This window comes from Moschus berezovskii, chromosome 24 (assembly GCF_049115385.1).
Source record: "Moschus berezovskii isolate FMDL1 chromosome 24, NW_MosBer_1.0, whole genome shotgun sequence".
Taxonomy (NCBI): Eukaryota; Metazoa; Chordata; class Mammalia; order Artiodactyla; family Moschidae; genus Moschus; species Moschus berezovskii.
In genome coordinates this window covers 2,393,687-2,419,039 of record NC_142483.1, presented here as the reverse complement: position 1 = coordinate 2,419,039, position 25,353 = coordinate 2,393,687, and the positions used below count along the sequence as shown (strand labels likewise).

The window sequence follows — 25,353 nt, the reverse complement described above, 5'->3', positions numbered from 1 at the left end:
TCTGTCTGTGGGATTCCCCAGGCAAAAACACTGGAGTGGGCTGCCACGCCCTCCTCCAGGGGATCTTCCTGAGCCAGGGATCAAACCCACATCTCTGACATCTCCTGCACAGGCAGGCAGGTTCTTTACCACTATCGCCACCTGGGAAGTCCCAATACTATACACAGATGTCCGGTTCCTGGGTGATGTCCCAGGGGACAAGCCAGGTGAGGTCTACATTGGGAGGAGAGGTGGGTAGGAGGCAGAAGGAGAGTCAGAAGTCAGCGTGTTCCCACTGCGAGGCGAGGGCCAGGCTGGGGACCGCAGACGCTCAGGAGCATCATCCCAAACACTTCACAAAACGAAGCAGGTTTTCTTTTTTCACTCTTACTTTATAACCCTTTGGAACTATTTGAATATATATATATTTGAAATATACATGTGCTACTTTTATAATTAAACAGAAACACAAAAATGATCTTAAAAAAAAAGTAAAGAGCTAATCACAGTGTAACATGAAACAGACTATCACCCGTGGGGACAGGTCACCCAGTTGAGTCCAAAGCTCCAACGTGGTCCCCATGTCCAGCCTCCGATCCTCCGACCCCTTCCACGGGGCTCCAGCGAAGGCCTGGAACTGCTCTCAAAGCTCCGTCCGGGGCCCAGGAGAGGCCAGAACGCGAGGAACGAGGGCAGCAGAATTTACAAGGTCGGAGGAAAGCGGCCACAGCCCGGTCCCCCCACGCGGCCAGCGGGCACGCGGCCGGGGCGCCGGACCAGCGGGGGCACCCGGGCTGCACGCGCTGTCCACGGCGGGCGGTGCCTCAGAGCGCAAACGCGGTGAAGAAGATGTGCATCTTGGCCAGGAAGGTGGTGACGGAGCCCTGCCGCCAGAGCTTCATCTCCACGTCCAGCGCGAAGTCGCGCGGCTCGCGCACCGTGCGCTGCAGAAACACCACGCCCGTGTAGGCGTTGAGGCGGCGCGTGCCGAAGTAGCCCTCCTCGTTGCCCTTGGTGATGGTCAGCGCGACGGTGTCGCCGGCGAAGGCGGGCACCGGGCTGATGCGGAAGATGTGCGCGGGCACCAGCAGCCCGGTCTGGAAGTTGAGCCGGTAGTGCGTGATGCGCGCGGGCGCGTTCTGGCACTCCAGGAAGTCGTGGCACAGCGCGCGCTCGCATTTCCTGCAGGGCGCACGGGGCGTCAGCCGAGGGGCGCTCCTGCGCGCCGCCCCCACCCGCCGCCCCCCCAGCCTCCACCCGCAGCTCCGCCCGGCAGCCCCCAGCAGCCGCAGCTGGGTCACCTGACCCCCGCGGACCTCAGCTTTCCCGGCTGCAGGATGGGTTAACAGCCGCGCGCGTCACAGGCGGAAAGAGGTGAGTAACAGCCCAGGCGGCGCACGGCAGCGTGGCGACAGCGTCTGGCGGCAGCCCTCCCTGGTCCCCTGCTCCATCCGTTTGCCTTCATTCTTACCTCCCTACCTCTAGTTTTTTTCCTTCCTACACTGTTTGCATGGATTCCCTGGCCATGGTGTTTCTACTATTCTAAGCGTTTTTTCAGAGTCCCTGTTCTCCCATAATGGACTCTCCCAAGCCGTTTCCTCCACTGACTTGGGATGGCCTGCCCTTGTCCCTCTCCGAATATCAGAGAGCTCTGAGTCACACCTGCTCCAGAGGAAGCTGGGGAACCCAGCCACACTACAGGGTGACGACCAAACCCCATGGAGCCCCTGACTCGATTTCTAAGCTCAGCAATAATCTGGTCTCTTCTTGGCGCAATGAGACTCTGTCTCATCACTAAACCCCCGTCTTGAAGCTCAAGTGCTTCCAATATGGGCACCAAGGCTCCGCAGTTCTAGAGGATGCTCTGAGCAGAGTTGCCGAACAGGGGGGACCACAGCAGGCAGCACCAGGCCACATCATGCTGGTGTAAACGCATGGCGTTTTTTGCTCATCACGTGCTCTCACCCTCCCCGGGGTTGGCGTTACTATCACCCATGTTGCAGGAGGAGCAGCAGAGACCCAGGGAAGGGAGGCTACCGGCCACCCAGACACACTCATCTAAAGACCCCACCACACCTGCACACCGACCCACGCTGGCACTGTGTATTAGTGAGCATGGCACAGGGGCAGCAGGGCAGTCAGGCAGTAAACACGGGCGTGTGCGTGCCAGGGAGAGCCGCCCGAGATGGGCTGTACCAGAGGCAGAAGAGGCCGGCAAAGTGGAGAAAGCAAGCTCGGAACAACCAAGCACGCCTGCGGGGTAGCACCGCGCAGAGCAGTGACGCTGACACTGGCAAGCATGCTACGGAAGCGAGTGTTTAGTAAGAGTGAAAGTGAAGTCACTTAGTCGCGTCCCACTCTTTGCGACCCCATGGATTGTAACCGATCAGGCTCCTCCAACCATGGGATTCTCTAGGCAAGAATGCTGGAGTGGGTTGCCATTTCCTTCTCCAGGGGATCTTCCTAACCCAGGGATCAAACCCAGGTCTCCTGCATTGCAGGCAGACGCTTTACCATCTGAGCCACCAGGGAAGCCCTGTCTTCTTTAGTAAGAAGACAGGAAATACAGCAAAATGCCAAGAAGCGTCACGAGGGAATGTGGTCACCGGCCTGTGAGACGGCCCCCACGTCCCCTTCCTGCAGTCACATCGTGTGGGTCACCTCCCAGGTGACACCTACCCACCCGCACCCACGGTGCTGGACTGCATGGCCAGTGGCAGAAGTGATGATACGCCGGTTTTAAGAGTAGGCTGGGCCACAAAGGACCATCACTTGCCTCCTCCCCGGGCTGGGGACCTCCGGGCCCAAGGACAGGCCCAGGTGGCAAGGCGCCGGGGCCTCCTGCCCAGAGCCCCGAGTGGGCAGCGGAATCCTGAAGCCCCGGCACGCCTCCAGTGGACGTGGCCCCATGGGACCTGGAGCAGAACCACCCAGCTCAGCTGCTCCTTGGTCATGAGCCTCCAAACACCGTGGAGGCTGATAACTACTTGTCATACTCATTAAGATGCTACGTGTTGGGAAAAACCCAATACACGGCAGAAGATGAACGTGTGGATGTGTCTGAGAGAGGGATGGAGGTTTTTTTATCTATGTGAGAGTCTTATTTCTTTCATTCTCCCTGCTCCAAACTTCCTGCGAGGTGCTTTTTTTGCACCTTTTATGGTCAGTCAGACCACACCCCAGACAGGGGGCCCGTGAAGACCAGGAGGTGGCGAAGGCAGGCACACTGGCTACCTGGCCTCTGCCCCGGGCAGTGCGGGACCGGTGCAGGGTTCCTGGGCCCAAGGCCAGGGCAGGAGGCGGGGGGATGACTCACGTTTCGGAGACTCGGACGTAGTTTGGAGGACAGTCGAAGCGCAGGCAGCGGAAGCTGCCCTGGATATTATGGCAGGTCTCAGCCTCGGAGCAGTTGTGGGTGCCCAGGGCGCACTCGTCCAGGTCTGTGGGGAACAGAGGGCGGTGGGTGGGTTTACAGGGGCCCCGCAATAGAGACCCTCGTCTGGCCCCCCGGCCCGCCCTGGGGGCCTGGGTCTCGGAGCGGCTGGTCCTGTGGGCACACAGCTCACACGCCCCCATCTCATCCACTTTGGACAGCAGTCAGGGCCTGGAGCCTCTGTGGGGTTGGCACCAGGGAGGAAGGCTCAGGGGGAGACAGTCTGAACGGACACAGGTGTCCAGCCTGAAGTGCCTTCAAGAGCCAAAGGCACTGCAGCGTCTGAGCTTTGAGATGCGCTTCTGGGTTCCGCCATCAGGCAGACGAGGCCTCGGCCTCCAGAGTGAGACCTCGCTCTAGGCACGTGCCGCATGGCTGTTCACAGCAGGCGGGATCCTCGCTTTTTACAGAATCCAGACTGGTTATTTTTTTAATTAAAATTAATAGTATCAAAATAGTAATAAGAAGAACTCTTCAGCCAGGAAGCCCAGGCCAGCCCTGGGCTCCCCCTCTGCAGGCTCCTCCCTGGGGAGGTCTCCTGCCTTCAGGACCACGCCCCAAGATCCCCATCCTGCTCGCAGGGCAGGGCCCAAAGCAGAGTCCAAGCCTCCAAGACTCTCAGCTGGGTCAAGCAGCAGAAAGACTGCCACCTTCCTCACCCCAGGCGTGGGCCTCGGTGAGCCTGGCCACCAGCGGCATTGGCTGCTCCATGCTCACACGCTCGGTGTCGTGGCTCCGGGCGCACAGCAGGCTGTGAAAGGCTTTCTGCACCTGCTCAGGGGCTGCCCGAACCCCACCGGCGCGGACCCCGCACTCACCCTTGCAGGACCTGCCATTGGCCGTCATGGTGTAGCCGCGCTCCGGGCACGCGCACTGGTAGCTCCCCGGCACGTTGATGCAGCGGAAGGTGCAAAGGACGCCGGCGCCCTGGGCGCACTCGTCAATGTCTGCCAGAGAGACGGTCAGCTCTCGGGAACCCCCGGTCACCCCACCCTGCCCCGGCCGGGGAGCCTGGGGCCCTTCTTGCAGATGAGGACAATGGGGCGGAGAGGACAGAGCTGCCGCGGCCACACCGGACCCGCATGCCAGGGCCTGTCCCCCGGGGCTGCTCTGCGCCTGCTACGGCCAGCTGAGGGCCCATCAGGTACCAGACACGGCCTGGATGAGGCATAGCTGACCCCTGAACGACATGGGTTTGGACTACATAGATCCACTTACATAGGGACCTTTTTCAATAACTACTGTGCGATCCACCCTCGGGCCAGCCACCCACGTGGAACCGCAGCTACAGAGAGAGCTGTAAAGTTACACATGACTCCAGGGGAAGGGAGGCCCCGAGCCCTGCAGGGTTCAAGGTCAACTGTGTAACTTAACCCTTCACCCCGCCGAGGTCATGACCGTCGTCTCTGCAGGGAAGGCGCCTGAAGTCAGACTTGGGAAGCACTTGTCCAGGTGCCAGGAAGCCGCACAGCTGGGATGGGACTGCGGCTCTGACGCTGAGGCCTCTGTGTGCCCGGTGTGTCCCCCCCAACCCCGGCGGGGACTCTGGAGCCTGACACACGGGGGAGGTGCCTCCGGGAGCCTGACGCACGGGGGAGGTGCCTCCGGGAGGGCCCGGGCGGCGGGGGCAGGTTACCTGTGCAGGTGTGCCCGTCCTCAGCCAGCTGGTAGCCCTGCCGGCAGTAGCACTGGTAGGAGCCATAGATGTTGGCGCACTCCTGGCTGCAGCGCTGCGTCTCGCACTCGTTCACGTCTGCAGACAGACCCGGCCGGGGGTCACGGAGGAGCCCGCCGAGACCAGAGACGGGACCAAGGTCTCGCTCACATGGAGCCTTCTCTGGAGAGACCATCAGTTCCCACCTCTGCTTGGGAGGTCCAGAAAAAGGCAAGGGGTCGGCTGGGGACATGCAGTGAGGCAGGGGCGGGAATGGTGGAGGCCCGGCCTGCTGCCTGAAGGAGGCAGCCACAGTAGCACACAGATCCCCTGGCAGGGAACCAGACGCTACCCGATTGCGGGTCCACGGCAGCGTGAACAGGAGGCTCTGAGAGGTGTCACCTAAGGTGCTAACAGGGACCTGCCCTCGACCCCCTTCATGGGGCTGGGGGAGAGGCGAGAGCCGGTCTGCGGGCGACGGGGAGGAGGTGAGTGAAGGACAGGGAAGGCAGCACTGGCTGGACCCCGAGCTCCGTGCAGGAAGGGACTAGCCTCTCTTTCATCCTGCCCAGCTCCGACGAGCGCCGGGTCTGTGCCGAGCTTGGAGACACGGTCCCAAACAAAACGGACAAACACCTCCACCCCTTGGAGCTGACGAGGTACAGCGCAGAGGCCCTGGGGTGGGGGTGGCCCTGTGCAGGAGCAGGGGGCGCTGGGGTCAGAGCAGGATGAGCCGTGGTGGGGGTGGGGGTGACACTGCACATGCCCTTGAGGCCGCCACCTGACCCATGATCCTCACGGCCTCTCCACTTACACCGCTTCCACACGGAATGCCTGAAGGCACGAGTGACTGCGTAAACGCCTGATCTCCTCGACCAGGCTCCGAGGCCACGCTGGTTCCAACCCCGAGTCCACTGTGCAGCCCGAGAGAAGTGGGCAAGGCAGGGATGAGGGGTGGGTGAAGGCAGAATGGACCACCACAAGGGTGGGGTCGGGGGTCTGCCCCCCACAGCTCTCCGCACCCACCTGGCCCGGCGGGGGGCCCCAAAGGGGACGGGAACACCAGTGACTGAACAGCAGCCACACGGCCTGTGTGGGGAGCCCATTCGAGTGCTGTGCGACGGAGCCAGGCCTGGCGACGCCCCGCTGCCCCTGGGCTGGACTTGTCCCAGGGAGGCCGGCTCTTTAGCCAGGCCAGGCAATCAGAGAGAGGGGCCTGGCCTGCCTGGGGGTCTCAGCAAACTCACCTCCCCAGGAGGGAAGGAAGGAGAACCCCTCCGGGGGAGGTGCTGGGAGAGCACCCTCCAGCTAGGGGGCGCTGGAGATCCCACAACACCTTCACTCCCTCAACCCCTCCCCCTGCTCTGAGCAGCCTGGGACCTCCGCCTCCCCCACCCCAGGCCCAGCAGACCTGGTCCAACCGCACGTGAACACAGGCGGGGAGCCCCTCACAGGTCCCCTCCGCCAGCCCGGGGCACCCCACAGCGTGTTCAAGTTTACACCCACCAGCATTGTGTAAACCCCAGCAAGATTTATGGGTGATAAATATCTGGGCTGCTGGGATCTGGAAAAGCGTGACTGGTCCCCCTGCACAGCACACGGCCGGGTGGCATCACTGGGGTGCTGTGGGGCCACGGGCCTGTCTCCTGTCTCGCTCACTCAGCTCCCTGCCCGGACCCCAGGGCACTGCACTGGTGACCGGGACCAGAGCCTACCAAGGGGCAGAAGCTGCGCTGCCGGCCCAGGGAAACGCCCACCTCTGGGTGTGCAGATAGCACAGCCAGCCAGCCCCCTGCTCTGAGACGGAGGTTCCTGCAGGAAGCGGTGGGTAGCTGAGGTCAGGGGCTCAGGCGGTGGGCGGGCGGGCAGGGGGCTGCCGTACCTTCGCAGTGCTTGCCGTCGGCCGCCAGCAGGAAGCCGGAGGCGCAGGAGCAGCGGTAGGAGCCCAGCGTGTTCTCGCACGTGTGCTGGCAGAGACGCGTGGGCGACGTCCAGCACTCGTTCACGTCTGCGGGTGGCAGGTGCGGGTGGCCTCAGGAGGGCAGAGGGGCCTGGACGCCAGCCCCCACCCCTATTCCGGGCAGAAGAGAGACCCAGGGACCCAAAGGAGTGATGGGGAGGAACAGAGCAGGAAGAGCTGGTGTGCTGTAGGAAGACAGAGGGACACATGGACAGACACAGCCAAAAAGCAAGAAACGAGGGCAAGAGGAACTGTGAGGGGAGCCTCAGCTGGGTAAACACGCCCAGAGAGGGCCAGGCAGGTGGTCAGAGCAAGGCTGGACAGGGCCTGGGGCAGGCGGGCACTGCTGGGGGGGTGGGGGGCGTCCCAGCCATAGCCCCACCTACCGATGCAGGCGCGGCCGAAGGCGTCCCGCTGGAAGCCAGGCTTACAGTCGCAGCGGTAGGAGCCGGGGAGGTTGTGGCACACCTGGCCATCGCCGCAGCGGTGCACCCCCGTCTCACACTCGTTCACGTCTGCAGGGGGAGGCCAGCAGGGCACGCTGAGGCCCGAGCTCTCCCCCCTGCAGGAGCCGCCACGCCCAGGGCCCCCAGGAGGGCGAAGGCTGGGAGGGGCGGCGGGCCTCACCCACACACTTGGTCCCGTCCTGGCTGGCGTGGTAGCCGCGCCCACAGATCACCGGGTTCCGCTGGCACGTGTAGGAGCCCACCGTGTTGATGCAGCTGAAGCCGGGCCGACACGGCTCCGAGAGAGACGTGCACTCGTTGATGTCTGCAGAGGGGGTGCGGGTGACGGGGAGAGCCGGGTGCAGCCCCTCCCGGGGCCCCAGGCCAGCCCAGGTCTGGGTCAGAAGGTCAGACTACCCCCCAGTGCTTGTGTCCCAGGAACCAAGGGTGTTCCCTCCCAGAAGCCGGGCACTGTTGACCAGGGCAAAACAGATGTGATACACCTTCATCCAGCCCAGTCCCACAGATGGGGCAAACAGACTAGGGGAGAAGCAACTCAGCCATGATCAGACAGCTCAGGGTAATGGGAGCTTCCGCCTGCAAAGGCCTGGGGGCCCAGGCACTGACATTCACAGGGGACTCGGAGACTGGGGGAGGGAAGGGCAGCCACACAGGTCTTCCCGATCTCTAAAGCCCTCAGAGCCCATCCCCCCAAGCACCCTCCCTGAAGACCACCCCCACCCCCACCCCCGCCCCCGGCAGACACAGCCGGGCAGGCCCCGTCCCGCTCACCCACGCAGTTGCCCTCGGGGTCCTGCAGGAAGCCCTCCAGGCAGCGCTGCCGAGCCTGGCAGTAAAAGGAGCCCTTGGTGTTGTGGCACACGGCGCCCGCCTGGCAGTTGTGCGTGCCCAGCTCACACTCGTCCACGTCTGCCACAGAGATGGGGCTGGGGGTCAGGGGCTGGCAGGCACGTGCCCACACATCCCCGCCACGACCTTGATGTTACGAACGTCTCCTGCAGCGCGGGGTGCTGCCGTGGCCCGTGCAGCAGTGACAACGTCACCCCCTCACTGCCGGGCACTGCGAGACGTACGTCTTTACTCAGTGTGCAAGGGAACCCAGGGCCAGGACCACGAGGAGCCCCCTCCTGCATGGGGGAAACTGAGGCACAGGCACAGTTTGGTGCTGCTCCCGGGCCGCTGGGCTTGGAGTTTCCAAGGATGGAGCCACCAGACCTGCGTGTCTCCACTGTCCCCAGCTGCCGTGCGGCCCCAGCAGGTCACGGCCCGCCCCTGCCGCCCAGCACCCACAGTTTACAAAGTGCCGGCCTGTGCCCCCCCACCCTGCAGCAGGCACGCTGGGCCGTTTCCCCAGATGAGGAAGCCGAGGACGGAGTAGAAAGGCGACATGCAGGGCTCGTGGCACGGCCAAGACTCCGCCAGCCTCCTGACGGCCAGGCCCACCTCGTGCGTCTGTCTGTCTGTTGTCCATCCGTCCACCCCTCTGGTTTCCACAGCAGCCCAGTCTCTAGGGGTCCCATGCTGTGTTCGAGGACCCCCTCCAAGGACCCCCGGAAGCCTGAGGACACAGCCTCTGCCCTGCCACTCTGGTCGAAGGAGGAGGCCCTGGGAACAGAGGGGCAGGGGTCCCGGGCGTCCAGGGAGGCAGGACCTCCCCAGGGGTCAGGGTTCTCTAACGGGGCTCGCCATTGGTCTGCGCGTGCCCTGGGACTGCGTGGGTGTGCACAGGCGTGCAAACAGGGGTCTGGGCTCCTCTCCTGTCAGCTCATTCCCCCCCTGCTCTGAGCCCAGCTCAGGGCCTGGCACAGAATGTATTCAGTCACTTCGCTGAGCTCATGACCAACTCAGAGTTGCTTCCCATCAGAATTTTCTGGGCTTGCAACAATGGAGCACTTCTCTGGGTTTCACCTTCTGGGTGACATCTTTCTGGATGTCTTCAGTTAAAACAAACTGTCACCCATCATGTGTGAAATAGACTCCCAAGTCCTTGCCTACCTGGGCCTGCCAACCCAGCACCCTCCTTCCACTGGCAGTGTGCCCCCAGCCAAGACTTCCCTCTGCTCCTTGCACCAAGGCCCCCTCCTCCTCTCTCCCCTAAGGGCTGGCACCTGTGTTCCTGGCACCCTTCCCAGGGGCTCTGCATTCTGCAGGTCCCCGCCTCAACATCACCCCCACAGGGGCTGGCCTCTTTGGAGCCCCACCTAAAGCAAAACGCAGTCTTAGCCTTGCCATCCTGGTGTGCCTGCGAGCCCTGCCTCCCTGGTCAAGAGACCAGACAGAGAAACACGCCCCACAGCACCCCCACCACCCAGAACCCTGCCGGGCCCATAAACGAAGCTGGGGAAGCAGCTGTTGAAAGGGCTCAGCAGAACTTCGCTCTCTTCTGAGATTAAAATCTTCTGGTTAAAAAGGACAGAAATGACTCCTCTGGGAACAGAGGCATGGAGAGGAGAGTAACATGACCCAGATACGTTTACCTCGCCCCTCCCCCCGCCACCAGTTTGCAGGCCACCTCTGCCCCCAAACACCATCATCTGTGGATTCTCTTAACTGTCCAGAAAACGCTGAAACTTGGAACTTTCCGGAGGGAGCAAGCTCTGAGCGGCCCAGGGGGCGGGGCGGAGAAGGGCGGGGGGCGGAGCGGAGCTGGGTGAGGGCGGGGCAGAACTGGGTAAAGGGGCGGGGCGAAGGCAAGAGGGCGGGGTGGAGATGGGTAAGGGGGAGGGGCGAAGGAAGGCAAGAGGGCGGGGTAGGGCGGGGGCGGGGCGGAGATGGGTAAGGGGTGGGGCGGAGCAAGGTAAGGGGGCGGGGCGGAGCTGGGCGAGGGGGCGGGGCGAAGGAAGGAAAGAGGGCGGGGCAGGGTGAGGGGCGGCGCGGGGCCTGCAGCCCGCCCTCCTCACCTGCACACTCGCCATCCTCGAGCCTGTAGCCCGGCTCGCAGGTCAGGGCCTTGTAGCAGTGGAAGGAGCCCACCGTGTTCACGCAGTGCTCGCGGCGGCTGCATGTGTGCAGGTCTGTCACGCACTCGTTGATGTCTGAGGGGAGGGCCAGACCGTCAGGGGCTGCGGGGTGGTCCTGGGGACAGCACCAGCCGACCAGCCCCGCCCTCAAGGTGCTCGCCTGCCAGACAGCAGCAGGCTCTGTGCCACCACCCATTCAACAAAGATTTATGGAGCACGTGCCTGGTGCCAGCAGCACTGTGCTTGGCCCCAGGGTACCTGGTGAACAAGACAGGCAGGAACCCTGCCACGGGGGACACTCAGAGGAGGAAGCCCAACAGATAAACGTTAAGAGGGAGGGTGGTCCGGAGTCTTATGGAAAAAACAGTGGGGAGGAGACCAGGAGTGTGGGGGGTGGGGGTGGGGGGCACGAAGGGTCATCAGGGCAGAAGGCACTTGAGCAATCATCTGAAGAGATCCAGGATGAGCCAAACACACATCCCAGGCAGAGGGGGCAGGTTCAGGGTAGGGTCCAGATGGTGCGGTGTGGGAAAAGAAGAGGATCAGGAGATGCGGGGGGAGGCAGGAGTCATCGAGGGTTCCAGCAGAGGAGGAGAGTGGACTGACTTGTTTGTAACATGGGCCCCTGGCTGAGTGTGAACACTCCAGGGATGAGGGGTTCATAGAATAGGAGATGAAGGGGCTGAGGCTGCCATCCACACAGGCAGGGAGACGCAGTCACATTCCAAAAACAATGTGAAAGTCAAAGCAACAGATCTATGATGGGTAAGATGAAGGAGAGAGGGAAAAGGAAGCCAAGGGGTCTTGCCAAAGCTTCCTGGCCAAGCAGCTGGGCAGCTGAGTCTGGGGCCAGCTGAGAGGGCAGGCTCACAGAGGAAGGCTGGGAGCCCTGGAGGTGACACTGAGTTTGAGGGTCAAGGGCCTGCTGGAGTCCTGCCTCGGAGTTCACAGAACAGGTCTCAGTGAAGCTGGGAACTTGGGAGTGGTGGATGCTAAGGTCACCTGGGGGCAGGATGGGCACAGAAGAGGCCTAGGCCCGACTCCTGTTGGGAGCAGGTGGTGCAGAGACGCCAGCAAAGGAGCGAGAAGTAGCCCAGGGGAGGGCAGAGGGGACCCAGAGGGTGGTGATCAATGCAGACATCCCGCAGGCAGGAGCTGAGCACGTGGAGGACACTGCGTGCTGACCCCACCCTGCCGCGGAGGCACAGTAGTCCTTGCTGATTCTTTCATTCCCTGCACACACCTTAACAAGCACCTATTCTGTGCTAAGCCCAGGTGGCCTAGCCGCATGGGGGCCACAGCCTCGGACCCTGAGCTGGCAGGAGAGAGGGGATGGGCAGGTGGAGACACTGGGGAGGAAGGCTGCACGGTCTCGGAAGCACCACCTGCTCGGGGGCTGGAATGTCAGGGTCGCTCCGGGGACACTGAGGTCAGAGCTGATCCTACAAGCAGGGCGGGGACAAGGCAGAGAGGAGGGGTGCCGGGCCGTGGGGCAAGTGTGTGTTAGTCACTCAGCTGTGTCTGACTCTGCGACCCCATGGACTGCAGCCCACCAGGCTCCTCGGACCATGGGATTGTCCAGGCCAGAATACTGGAGTCGGTAGCCTTTCCCTTCTCCAGGGGATCTTCCCGACTCAGGGATTGAACCCATGTCTCCTGCATTGCAGGTGGATTCTTTATTTTCTGAGCCACCAGAAAAGAAATGCTCCCAGACTCCCAGGTGAGCCAACTGGTGTATAAGCCGAGCCAAGCCTGGTTGGGTGGGGATGAGGAAGAAGAAAAGGGGGTTCTGGACCCACAGTTTCCAAGAAAGGCTTGGCTCGGCGAGATAGGGACTTCTGATTTACAGGCTGGACTGACACTTTCTCAGGACACCAGAAACGTCATGGGTCAGTAGCCCCCTGCCCCCAGTCCCCACTCTGCTCTGGAGCCTGGGAGGAAGCATGCTGAGGGATGACAGCAGACTCCACTGACTGCATGGCTCACTGGGGATCCAGTGATTTACAGCAGGGCCCCCCAACCCCACTGGTCGGCGGGCTGTCAGAAGCAGGGCTGCACAGCAGAAGGTGCGCCGTGGGCAAGTGGGCACTGCTCTGCTGCCGTTCCCCATAGCTCGCGTTACCGCCTGAGCCATCCCCCTCCTCCCCGTGGAAAACCTGTCTTCCACAAAACCAGTCCCTGGTGCCAAAAAGGGTGCAGACCGCTGGCATAGAGGAAAGCCCTTCTGTAGCCCTGAACACTCCTTCCCACTAAGGAACTAGGTCTCACAGAGGGGATGTGACTGGACCACAGTCCCACAGCTTGCACGTAGCAACAGCAAGGACAGAGCCTGGAGTGCCCAGCCCTTTCCTCACCCCTGCGGAGTGGGCCGCAGAGCCAGGGCTCGCATCTTCCCAAAGCCCGGCCCACCTGTAATACTCTACCCCAGGGCCCACGACAGTCCTCAAAGGACAGGGCACAACAGGCCAACAGAAAAGCACAGGGGGTTCCCCCACAGAGGTCACCAGCCTGTCGGAAGTCCTATGGACTCGGCACCACTCAGTCCTGTCCCACTTTGGCTTACATACCTCCAGGGATGGGGAGCTCACTACCTATGCTGGCTGCCGCAGTGTACACACTTGTTGAGTCATTACTGTGATATCAAACTCTAGCAAACTCTCTACACAGGCTCAGCTAACCAGCACAGTGACCCTTGGAGGTGGATGCTATTTCTCTTGTCACAGGTGAAGAACCTTGAGTCTCAGAGGGATTAAACGACTGGTCTTGGGTCCTACAAGTAGAAAGTGGCAGAGCCAGGGCTTGAACCCAGGCGGTCTGGCCGCAGAGGCCACACTCTTCACCTGGGCACCCATCTCACCAGCCGAAGTTAAGAGAACACGCCTGGAGCTGACAAACGCACCACAGAAAACACGTTTGTGGAGAGACTGACGCAGAGGACGAGCACTCACAGACGAGATGAACGTGTGTGGCTCAAGGATGAAGGGGAGGCCAGGGCCCAGGCAGGACGACAGGAGGGAGAGACTGAGCGGACGACCATAAACCTTGCTGAATGGAGGCACCTCTGCTCTTTCCCCCAAAACCCGTCTTCCAGCCGCCCGGCAACCCCTCTGACGCCTCCAGGAAAACCTGCACCTCGCATCCTGGGAGGGTGCTCACGGGCCCCGTGGGCCATCCGCCCAGACGCACACACAGAGACGACCCAGATAGGAGGAGCCGCCGGCAAGCAGGCTCCGCAGGGCTCATGTTGTGCCCACGGCCGGGGGGCAAACATGTCTGCGGCGGCGGCGGGTGAGGCTGCGCGTGGTCCCCAAGCACAGAGATGACGCGCGGGCGCGGGCCGGTCCCACCTCCACGTGCTTCCTGCAGATGCGCTTCCTCCCGCGTGCCCTTCTCATCTCCATGCCCCTGCTGTCCCTGGCGACCCGTGCCCACGCCGCCTTCTCCAGGAAGGGTGTCCACACGCTGCCGGCTGCAACGGCTTCCCCCTCGGCCTGTGCCCTGCCACAGCGTTTCCCAGTCCGCCCCGTGCCCCGCTACCCTGGGTCCCTCTCTGGTCAGGTCCATGATGCTTCCTCTGAGAAAACCTCAGAACCACCCCCCAGCCATGGGAGACCAGCTGCCCAGACAGGAGGGCTCCACAGCTCAGAGTCACACGGCAAATGAACGCCCAGCTGGGGTATACAGACCCGGACCGTCCGGACCCCAGCTCCATGTATTTGCCTCAGAAGGGACTCTGGCCGCATCGAAGCACAACCTCAGCAGCTTGAGGTCACGTGCTCACTCTGCCTTGTGTTCTGGCTACGCCACACATGTCACCTAATTTCCAAAGGGGGAGCAGTGCCCTGAGCACCCCCTTCTCACAGATGGTGAAACAGAGGCCCGAGAGGAAGCTCGAGACCACAGAGGTGCCAGGCGGTCCTGCTCTGAGCCCCGGCCTCCCTGCCCCAGACCCCACACGTCCTGTCCCGCTGCCCGCCGTGCCTCAGTGCCCTCTCCTCAGTGAGCAGCCAGGCCACACCTCGGCTCCAGTTCCGACTCAGGCCCCTCCCTGGGGAGAGCGGCTTCCCAGGGGGTCAGTGGAGAAGCAGGACAGGACACCAGGGCACAAAGGGCAGGATGCGGAGCGTGGGGGCCGTGCTGAGAGCTCACATGCAAAGGGCGAGCCCTTTAGCATGTGGCTGCGGGCGTGGCGGGCGCGGCATGGAGCAGAGCGGGGGTCCGTGGCAGCAGGCGGGGCTCCGGCTTACCCACGCACTTCCTGTGCGCGTTGAGGATAAAGCCCTCGGCACACAGCACTGTGTGGTTGACACAGTAGAAGGATCCCAGGGTGTTCACACAGAACTGTCGCCGGTTACAATCGTGAGCACCCAGCAGGCACTCGTCGTGGTCTAGTGATACGTCGCGGGAGGAGAAACAGAAAGGCCATTAGAGAGGTGTGGCCTCCGGTGACAGATGGGGAAACTGAGGCCCAGAGAGGGGCAGGGAGCTGCCCGGGGTCTCTCAGCCCATCCATCAGCGGACCCTCTGGGCTTTCGGCCCAATCTGAGTTTGTGCAGTCGAAAGATAAGGGAGCAGGAGCCCTGGTAAGGACAGGTGGCCAGGTGAAGCTCAGAAAGGGCAGACAGCCTGTTTGGGGTCACACAGCGGGCGGGACCAGACGCTGTCCCCCACCCATGCTCCGGAGACAGTCCACCACCACGGGCAGCCAGGGGAGTTGCAGGTGCTGGGGGCTGCAAACCTGAGTGCTTAGGGGGCCAGGCTGGGGACATCCACAGGAGCAGGGACCAAGGGGTCTCCATGGGCACTGCTGAGCCTGTGCTCTGTCCAAAGGGGAATTGGGGCTGTGGGCTCACATATTATAAAGATCTGAGAAAAACCTGAAATTTGGACACTTAAAAACAATTCTTGAGCTGTCACTGTTGGTCACTTGGTGGATGATTTTAAACAGGGTGGAGCCCAGCAGGACTCCCCTCCAGGGCAGGCTGCACCCACGGAACACCCTTGCATGCACCCCCTGACCTAGACACCACAGCTTTCACCGCTGGGGGCCCTGTTGAGAGAAGCAGGGGCCTGGAGGGACAGGGACACGGGCCCAGGAGAGATACAGTTCCCGGGAGACGGGGAGCTGAGCCAGGTTGGCCCCCATCTGAGAGAAAGGCTTGCCAGGCACCGCCATGCTGTGCACCCTGGGCAAGTCTCCTGCCCTTTCTGGGCAAGAGGATGGTTTCTGCCCACACCAGAACGGTGTCGGGCAAGTGGCCGGAGGTGGGTTTTGGCTGCTGACAGGGATGGGGGTCTTTCCTAGACAGACATAACCCCCCAGGACCCCCACCAGAGTCATGTCTCCTGAACATGAACTAGAGCATCTCCGACACCATCGGCTCACTCTATGCTCCAGACGTGGAGGGGTTCCAGGCGATGCTCACTGTGGGAACCACGCCCTGATGACCCCGTCTCACAGAAGGCGGGCCCAGCCCACAGGGCAGACCTCCTGCCCCGGGACTAGACCCAGACTGAGCAAGTTCACAGGTGAGAAAGGGACACGCGTCCAGACCATTTCTAGCCCCTTTGTGAAGGCGGTGTCATTGACACCCACACCCTCCATGGTTTCTGAGAGTAGGCCCCGCAGCTGGGCTGCCTCCGCCCCAGCCTTGTTCCCCAGATGGCCAGCGGGAGGAACTGCCCGCTGTCCTGGCTTCACCCATGGCTGGAACAAGGGCTGTGAGCGAGAGGAGGCGTGTTAGCCGCTCAGTCGTGTCCAACTCTTTGCGACCCCACAGACTGTAGCCCACCAGGCTCCTCTGCCCATGGGGATTCTCCAGGCAAGAATACGGGTGTGGGTTGCCGTGCATGCCCACAGGGGATCTTCCCAACCCAGGGATCGAACCCAGGTCTCTTGCGTTGCAGGCAGTTTCTTTACTGTCTGAGCCACCAGCAGGGCTAACAGAAAGGTCCCACCAAGATACGAACTCGGATTGCTAGATTCAGACTCCGGAGTGCTCACCATTACAGGGGCAAGGCGGTCACAAGCCAAGACAGGCCACTCACATGGGGTGACCCTCAAGGACAGAGCCGGTTGGGAGGGGGGGCCCTCCCCAGACATACTGGGTTGGAGCTCTGGGGCCAGGTAGCATTCTCAGAATCGGCGTGGTCGCAGGCCCCCAGGGCACTGGCTGCACACTCAGGTTTGAGAAGGCCTGCTCCAGGGGCGGCGGGGCTGCACTCACCCGCGTGCCCACCGGGGCTGCACATACATCTGGCACGTGGTGTGGCAGCGGTTTCAGCTGCTCTCTGCCCTGCCGGCAGTCGCAGCAGCCATGCCTGCTCCCTGCCCTGCCAGCAGTCGCAGCAGCCATGCCTGCTCCCTCCTCTCGGCACAGCGGGGCTCAGCCCTGGACCACCTCCCCCATGCCGGGCCTGTGGCGGGGACTCACCTTCACAGGACACGCCGTCTGCCATGATGGCGTAGCCAGGCAAGCAGGAGCACATGGCGGTGTCCCCGACGACCCTGCAGACCTGCTTGCAGGGCCCGTTGTCTGCCAGGAAATTGGATGCGTTAGCCCCTCAGTCTTGTCTGACTCTTTGCGACCCCATGGACTGCAGCCCCACCAGGCTCCTCTGTTCCTGGGATTCTCCAGGCAAGACCACTGGAGTGGGTTGCCATGCCCTTCTCCAGGGGATCTTCCCAACCCAGGGATTGAGCCCGGGTCTCCTGTGCTGCAAGCACACTCCTTACTGTCTGCCAGGAGACCACCCGGAAGTCAGAGAGCCCCTGGCTCCAGCCTACACACGGAGGGGCCAGGAGCCGGGGAACCCCACGCTTGACCCTTTCCCTAAGGCCTCCCCTCCCTGCTCACTCCCTGCTGGTGTCTGGGCTCTGCCACAATCACCCACTCCTCCCTCAAGTACCAGGGATGCCGGGAAGAACGTCCCGTGTGTCGCTGAATGCAGGCCGCACGGTGCCTGGGCAAGCGGGGATTCCACACCTCGGTTTTACAGAAACTGAGACTCAAGGCTGCTGACGGGCCATCCGGGGACCACACATGCTTGTCCCAGGCCGCGTCCCCCAGTTCACCTCTCACAGTGCAGACATCTAGCTCAGCCAACCTAGCAGAGGCAACCCTGGGTAGGGCCACCTTGCTCACGCCCAGCCCCAGAGAGCTCCCCACCTGCCCGCAGCCAGGTTTACCTTCGCAGGTGTTGGGCTGTGGCACAGGCAATGCGATGGTGTTGGAGGCCACCTGGGAGGACTCGGGCCTCTGAGCAGATTCCTCGGCGGCCTCCGGCTTGGGGGCCGCCATCTGTCACGGGCAGAGCAGACAAGCGAGGGGGTCCTGTGTCTGCAGTCAACCTCAGGCCCTTACAGGTGTCACTCGGGGCACTCGAGCGGGGGTGGCTCATTTCACACACACATACACACCGCCCCCCCCACCCAATCCTAAGGCAGAGGAAACGGAGGCTCAGGGAGGAACAGTTTTCAGGCAAGATCCATCTCACAGCTAATCAGAGTGGGGGGCAGGGAGAGGAAAGGGTCTCTAGACTCAGATGACTCTACCCTGGAAGCTAGCAGGGAGAAAGTCCTCCTGGACTGGGTGCTGGGGCCTGACCACCACAGGCCTAGTGCTGGGGACACAGTTTGGGGACATGGGGGCCTCCTCTGTGGCCCAGGTCCTGGCCCTGAGCTTGAATCCAGGGCGGGGTGCTGGGGCTCCCCTGTAGATGGAGCTCCAGGAGGAAGCCATCTGCCTGGGCTCACAAACCGATCGCTCGGGACCCTGGCAACTGTGGGTTCCTACATGTGCGTGGTGGGAAGGGAAGGATTATAACCCCCATCCCAGGAACACCACGCCCTGCTGGCAGGGCCAGGCCCGCCCCCACCGCCCGGGCCCTCACCTGGGCGGCAGGTGCGGCCGTCATCCTGCAGCGAGAAGCCAGGGAAGCAGGCGCAGCGGTAGGAGCCCACGGTGTTGATGCACAGGTGCTGGCACAGCTCCCCTGGGAGGAGCAGGCACTCGTCCTGGTCGTCGCCCGGCAGGCTGTTGGGCAGCTCGGTCTCCGCGCCCAGCGACAGGGCCTCCCGGCTCGCCAACTCCGCCTCTGAAACTGGGCGGGGGTCCATGGTCGTGATGAGAGCCAGGCTGGCCCCAGCGAGTGGCTGAGACCACACCACAGGCCCTCAGGGAATCTGATCAGGTCCTCCCCAGAAGCTTCCACGTGCTCAGCTGAGACAGCATGATGCAGGATGAAGGGGTGGGTGGATGGACCGATGGAGGGGCGGGTGGGTGGACGGATGGAGGGGCGGGGTGGGTGGACGGATGAATGGATGGGGGGTGGACGGATGAATGGATGGGGGGGTGGGTGGACCGATGGAGGGGCGGGTGGGGTGGACGGATGGCGGGGCGGGTGGTGGACGGATGAATGGATGGGGGGTGGATGGACGGATGGTGGGGCAGGTGGATGGACGCATGGAGGGGCGGGTGGGTGGACGGATGGAAGGGCGGGTGGGTGGAGGGATGGCGGGGCGGGTGGATGGACAGATGGAGGGGCGGGTGGGTGGACGGATGAATGGATGGGGGGTGGATGGACGGATGGAGGGGCGGGTGGATGGACGCATGGAGGGGCGGGTGGGTGGACGGATGGAAGGGCGGGTGGGTGGAGGGATGGCGGGGCGGGTGGGTGGACACATGGAGGGGCGGGTGGGTGGACGGATGGCGGGGCGGGTGGATGGACAGATGGAGGGGCGGGTAGGTGGATGGATGAATGGATGGGGGGTGGATGGACGGATGGCGGGGCGGGTGGGTGGACGGATGAATGGATGGGGGGTGGGTGGGTGGACGGATGGAGGAGTGGGCAGATGGACGGGTACGTGAATGAGCAGGTAGGTGAACAGGTTGATGGACAGGTGAGTGTTTGGCTCGCTGGCTGGATGGAGGGGTGGGTGGATGAGAGGGTTAGGGAATGAGTGGTAGGAAGACGGACCGGAGGATTGGTGGGGGCTGGGTGAAACAGATGGGAGGATGGGGAGGAAGAAGTGCGGCCGCGTAGGTGAAAAAGCAAACTGGAGGGTGGGGGGTGGCGAGCGGAAGGAGATGGGTGGTACGTAGTTGGCAGAATGGATGGTTGACTAGAAAAGTGAATGAGACCACCCTCTTGAAAATAACAGGAGTCTATCATCGGAAGCCACAGAAGAACTCTGTCCAGAGCAGACCTTGGGAAGGTGACCGAGGTACCCACAGAAGGCCAGAGGCACCAGCCTTGTCTTGAAGCCCCAGCAGCTGTCCCCTGTCACCCACTGGCCCCCACGCCTGGCTTGGGGAGCAGCACCCACCTCTCTGTGGTATAGCCTCAGGCTCCGGAGGCCGGCGGACCTCAGGCACAATAAGGGGGTCTTCGCCCTCACAGCAGGAGAGCATAACGTGGTTGCAGGGGTAGCCGAGGTTGGGGTTGGACTCGCACGACTGGCCCTCAGCCCGCACGCGGAGCCCCAGGCCGCAGCAGTCACAGCATTGCTGGAGAGAAACGTATGGTCACTGCCCAGCCCACAGACCTCCCCACCTGCTTTCCCCATGGCCCGAGGGCCCATGGGACTCACTCCAGGCCCCAGGCTCCGAGGAGGGGCTGATAAATGGGAGCGGATTCACCCTCATCTTGCTTCTTCTGTCCAGGACGTGCTATCCAGGGACAGACGTGTCACCTGTCCCCATGTCCTGTGTCTGGCTCAGCTAGTGCAAGTGTTTTTTAATAATTCATGACTTCTTATGAAAAGAACTACAAGTTAACCCCTGGCCACACCCATTAACTGTCCCCATATTTACCAGCAGACTCCAATTCTATTCAGGCTACGTAAAAGACAGCACTTCCCATGGTCCCTTGAAGTCAGAGATAGGAGTCACTGGGTGAAGCTTTCAAGAGAGCTCTTAACTGGGGTTAATTCAACTTGAAAATACATCTTTCTGCATTCCTACTTCCTCCTTTCTGGAACAGATGTGATGGCTGGAGCTCTAGCAGATATCTGTGTCATGAGGTGACCTTAAAGATGGAAACTACAAGCTAAAAAGGGTCAAGCAGACATAGAGAAGCTTGGGTGCTCAAAGATATTTTTAGATTCACTGTGCCAGGCTGCCTGCCTCCAAAATCAAAGCCTTTAATTTGTTTAAACTACTGTGGCAGACTGATTGCAGTAACAGCCCCAGCTGTTCACTCTTCACTGTGTCCTCTGTCTTTGCAGTGTGATAGGGCAGATTCTCCTAGTGAAAGAGAGGATTCATTTCCCAGTCTCTTGATTGTGCCTTGCGACTTGCTTCAGCCAACAAGAGGAGACAGAAGTGACGGCGTGCCCTTCTGCGCCCTGGCCGCAAAAGGCCTTGCACACCTCTACTTCCTGTGTTGGGAGACCTGCCCAGCTACTACCTGGACAAACCCAAGCTAGCCTGCTGGATACCGGGACCACATGGAGCAGAGAAACACTGTCCCAAGTGATGGCCATCCTAGATCTAGCCAGCAGAGCCACTGGCTGAGAGCAGCCACGATCAGGCCACAAGGGGAGAAAAGAAAGCCCGGTGAGGGCAGGGGTTTTGTGTGACCCCTTCTGTGCTGTTAACGCGTGACACAGGGCCCAGCGCACGCTGGTGTGTTCCATCAACGTTCCCGAATGAATGGGTCCATGGGTAGCTGGCGACGTCTCCTTGCAGGGGCAGGACTGCCCTTCCCCTGCCGCCCCACGCCTGCCCGCTCCCTCTGCCCTCGAGGACGTGCGGGCTGGGGCCGTGAGCCCGGGGCAGCTTGCCTTGTACAGGGAGACGCTGCAGGCGTCGCTGTCCTTATCCCCGCAGGCCTCACCCTCCTTGGCGCCCAACACGCCGGCCACACAGCTCTTCTCCTTCAAGTAGGACACGCAGCAGTGCTTCTGGGCCGTCCTGCAACAGAGCCGCGCCTCAGCCCCACTGAGCACCCCGTCCTCCAGAGACCCCGCTTCCCACCGGAGGATGCTCGGCTCAGGGAAGGGAAGCCCCGCCGAGGTGCACTGTGGGCAGCGTCCCTGCTGGCGCTGGGGCAGCAGCCAGACGGCACATCCCCACCGAGTGACACGAGCTCTGTTCTCAGCTTAATCAGGGTGACTCAGGCCTGGGCCCCACGGGGGCCAATGGTAGGGGCCAGGGTCCCTGGTCCTGCCTCCAGTAACTGTAGGGCTGAGAGAGCTGATGGACCAGCACCCAAGACTGGGGGAATGAAAAAGCAGGCTTCAGCCTCACTTGAGGAAGGCCATGTCCCAGCAACGGCCATCCGGTGACAGAAATGGCTGCCCATGAAGTAGTGAGGTTCCCATCACAGGAGGAATACAAGCAAGCACTAGACCGCTAGGTTCAAGGCTCATGAATACTGCACACCCTAACTCCTAGGCAGCTCAAAAGCAAACGGACAAGGCTAGAATCTGAATATTTCTAACAGAGGCCTTTCCAGGTGGTGGCTCAGTAGTTAAAGAACCCACCTGCCAATGCAAGAGAGGTAAGAGACACGGGTTCGACGGGGAGATCCCCTGGAGGAGGGCATGGCAACCCACTCCGGTATTCTTACCTGGAGAATCCCATGGATAGAGAAGCGTGGTGGGCTCCTCAGTCCATGGGGTCACAGACAGTGGGACACGACTGAGCAGCTTAGTACCCAGCAGAGGCATGGTGGGTGGAGAGCAGGAAAGTGTGTGTGTTAGTCAGATGAGCAGGCAGATTCTTTACCATCTGAGCCACCAGGACAGTAGGAAACACGGGATCTAATCCAGGCCAATCTCCAACGAGCTGTGTGGCTGGGGTGAATCATATGCCCTCTCTGAACCTTATGTAGAAAGAGGAGTAGGCTGGACGAGACGGCACGTCCCAGGAATAGAGGGGGTGAATGTCTGAGAGGACGGTCCCTGGGCCTGGCAAAGGGAGGGCGTGGGTACAAAGGCTTCCTTTGCTGAAAGCAACCATCAAAAGAAGCGATCAAGGCTCAAGGCTGAGCAGGTCCCAGGAGCGGTGAGAGAAGCAGCCATCTGTTCCCGGGTGACGGCGGGCCCCTGTCACCTGCTCCCAGCTGCCCACTTCTGACCGTTAGCCGCTAGTCTGCAAGGTGGGCTGGCTCTCAGGGCCGGTCCGGAGCTCCCCACACTTGGAGAGCGCCCGGCCAGGCACCTGATGTGGGTGCAGCGGGCTTCCGGGGCAGTGCGGGGTCCGGGACTGAGGACACGGCGCCGGCTCCCGCCCTACCTGCACACGTCACCCTCAGCGCCGCTCTCGGGGATGTCCAGGCACTCGTCGTTGTCGATGGCCCACTGCTGCCCGGCCGCACAGCACGTCTCGATCAGGTCCTTCGTGGACACTGTGGGTGGCAACGCGGCCAGAGTCAGCACCCTGAGGGGGCCCGCGGTACCCAGGCGTGCAGGCCCGGCAGGTACGGGACGCTGCCAGCGCCCGGCCAGATCCCTGCCCATTGCTGGGCAGGGGCCTCGCCCGCCTGCTGCCACCCACACGGGCCACCACCAGCCCGCAGCTCGCAAGCACAACCGTCTCTGCAGAGCTGCCCAGGCGGGTAAGTCCAGCCAGGGGGAGCCGACCACCGGCTAGGCGGGGTTCACGGACCCACTCCGTCTCCAAGGGGACAGCCCAGTGGGACCAGAAGTACCATCAGCTCCTTCCCCGCTCCCCTCCCTGGGCAGTTTCAGCGAACGAACCACAATGTGCCCAAGAACCTCCAACCCAGACTCTGCCTCTGAGGGACCAGAAAAGACAGCGCCATGCGAAAGGGGCAGCGGCAGCGTCTTCAGGGAATGTTCTCGGGGAGGAGGACGCGTGTGATTGTGACTGGGGAGGAGCTGGGGCCTGGGAGGAGGTCTTAAAGGCACAGACCACAGGTTAAAACACGGATGCCTTTTCCTACCTCAGAATTAACATTCCCTGAATAGCCAAGAACTCCGTGGGCAAATACTACAGACTGCTGACAGGTTAGGGGGTGTTTTTGGAGCGTCTATACTGACAAAGAGTTGCCACTGAGAAATACAGTAACCTCCTAGAAATAAACATGAAAAAAACCAACCCCCAAAGTAGAGCATCTGTGAAACCATAAAAATGGGAAACAGTGATGAATGCCAGGCACAGGCGGGAGCCCTGGTGCCCTGGGCGCGGGAGAGGTGACAGCAGCAGCCACTCTGGGTGGAGGCCTGGCCTCCCCGGACAGTTAAACACATCGGCGTCCCGGGCCCAGCGGTCCTGCTCCCGGTGTCTACAGCAGGACAGTCATCATCGCCCGGACCCACATTCCTCCAGTTCGAGGACGCTCACTTGAGTGAGGCTTATGGAAGCGGTAAGGAGGCAGCCTGAGGGCTCGTCACTGCAGGAGTCGTGGACAGAACGTGCGGACGTCCTCCACGGAGGACCCCACGGCCGTCAGAAACAGCAGGCAAGATGTCTGCACGGCACTGTGAACCTGGACACGCATACACATGGCAACAAGCAGCAGCAGGGAACAGCCCTGAGCGGGAGCGGGAACTGAAAAGACTGCGTGCAAATTACACGTGTCCCCCGTGCAGGAACACATGCAAGCAAAACAACCCAGGCAGACTGAAGAGCCGCTGCCTAGGGTGAGGCGGAGGGTGAGGCGGAGGGAGAGGCGGAGGGAGAGGCGGCCACGGGCAAAGAGGGTCAGTTCAGTTCACGCGCTCAGTCGTGTCCGACTCTGCGACGCCATGGACCGCAGCACGCCAGGCCTCCCTGTCCATCTCCAACTCCTGGAGCTTGCTTGAACTCATCTTCATTGAGTCGGTGATAAACAGGAATAAATAAATAAAACGAGAGAGAGTCTTGCTAAGACGACAAGGAACCAGGAAATGAGGAAGGTGATTAACGCAACCATTCGCCTCCGAGGTCCGAAAACAAATAACATTCAAAGACAAAGCCCAACTCGGACGCCTATGTTCGTGCTGAGGAGCAGCGCAGCTTCACAGAATAACTGTACCTGGGCCCACAAGTCGGGGCTGCCGTGTAGAGTCATCTCTCTTCCCTTAAGACTCAGCGGCCTGCTCTGTTAGGTAGACCCACAGCTGCACAGCTGCCAAAGCCTGCGAGGACCTCTAATGACCTTGGGCAGTTCACAGGGCCCAGCAGGGCTGAGGAAGAAGGTCATCAAGACACCAGCAGCCTGCGAGGTTCCGGGAACAGAGCTCACGAAGAACCGCCTGCGTCATTAGCTTAGCATGCATTTCAAGTCACCGAGCTTTCCGGAGTTTCAATTTCCCTTCTGAAAGCAGGGGGAATAAGCTTCGACATCAACCTGAAGGCTGTTCTGAGGCACCAGGAGGAATGCAAAACATTCCTGAAAATCAGTGTCTACCAAAAGAAGTAACAAACATCACGCCCAGTGGTGGAACATCAGACACATGCCCCACTGCAGGCAGAAACAGGACAGAAGTATCTACTGATACTCTGTTTAACACTGTCTGAGAGATGCTAGCAGACACAATAAAGCAAGAAAAAAAAAAGAAGCAGCAGAAACATTAGAAAAGAAGACATGATTGTCATTCTCTGCAGATGCTATGGTTTCCCTTCTCTAGAAAATCCAGGGAACCAACATTAACACAGTACTAAAATGAATACTAGTTATTATTTGGTAGAAAAAATCAACACATACAAATTAGTGGCTTTACGGTACACCAGCAACAATTAAATAGAAAAGGTAAAAGAAAAGAAGTCCCACACGAAAAAGAAAGAAACCTGAAATAAATCTACAGTAAACACACTAAATCTATGTGAAGGAAAAAAATCGCCTAATAGGTAAGAGCCAACTCCTGGGAAAAGACCTTGATTGAAAGCCAAAGCAGAAGGGGGGCAGCAGAGGATGAGATGGCTGGACAGCATCACCTACTCAGTGGA

General features: G+C 61.2%; 1 protein-coding gene across 1 annotated transcript in view; it reads right to left on the bottom strand.

Moving 5' to 3' along the window:
• Positions 1–350: 350 nt before the first annotated feature.
• The window catches only part of FBLN2 (fibulin 2), a 67,309-nt gene continuing 42,306 nt past the window's right edge, over positions 351–25,353 (bottom strand). The window contains 16 exon segments of the mRNA XM_088831551.1: positions 351–1,161; positions 3,296–3,419; positions 4,231–4,359; positions 5,049–5,165; positions 6,949–7,074; positions 7,413–7,541; positions 7,654–7,797; positions 8,265–8,402; positions 10,394–10,528; positions 16,888–16,989; positions 17,643–17,746; positions 17,748–17,754; positions 18,347–18,556; positions 19,782–19,962; positions 21,240–21,369; positions 22,696–22,807. Coding sequence (XP_088687677.1) covers positions 804–1,161; positions 3,296–3,419; positions 4,231–4,359; positions 5,049–5,165; positions 6,949–7,074; positions 7,413–7,541; positions 7,654–7,797; positions 8,265–8,402; positions 10,394–10,528; positions 16,888–16,989; positions 17,643–17,746; positions 17,748–17,754; positions 18,347–18,556; positions 19,782–19,962; positions 21,240–21,369; positions 22,696–22,807 — 2,246 coding nt within the window. The 3' untranslated portion in view covers positions 351–803.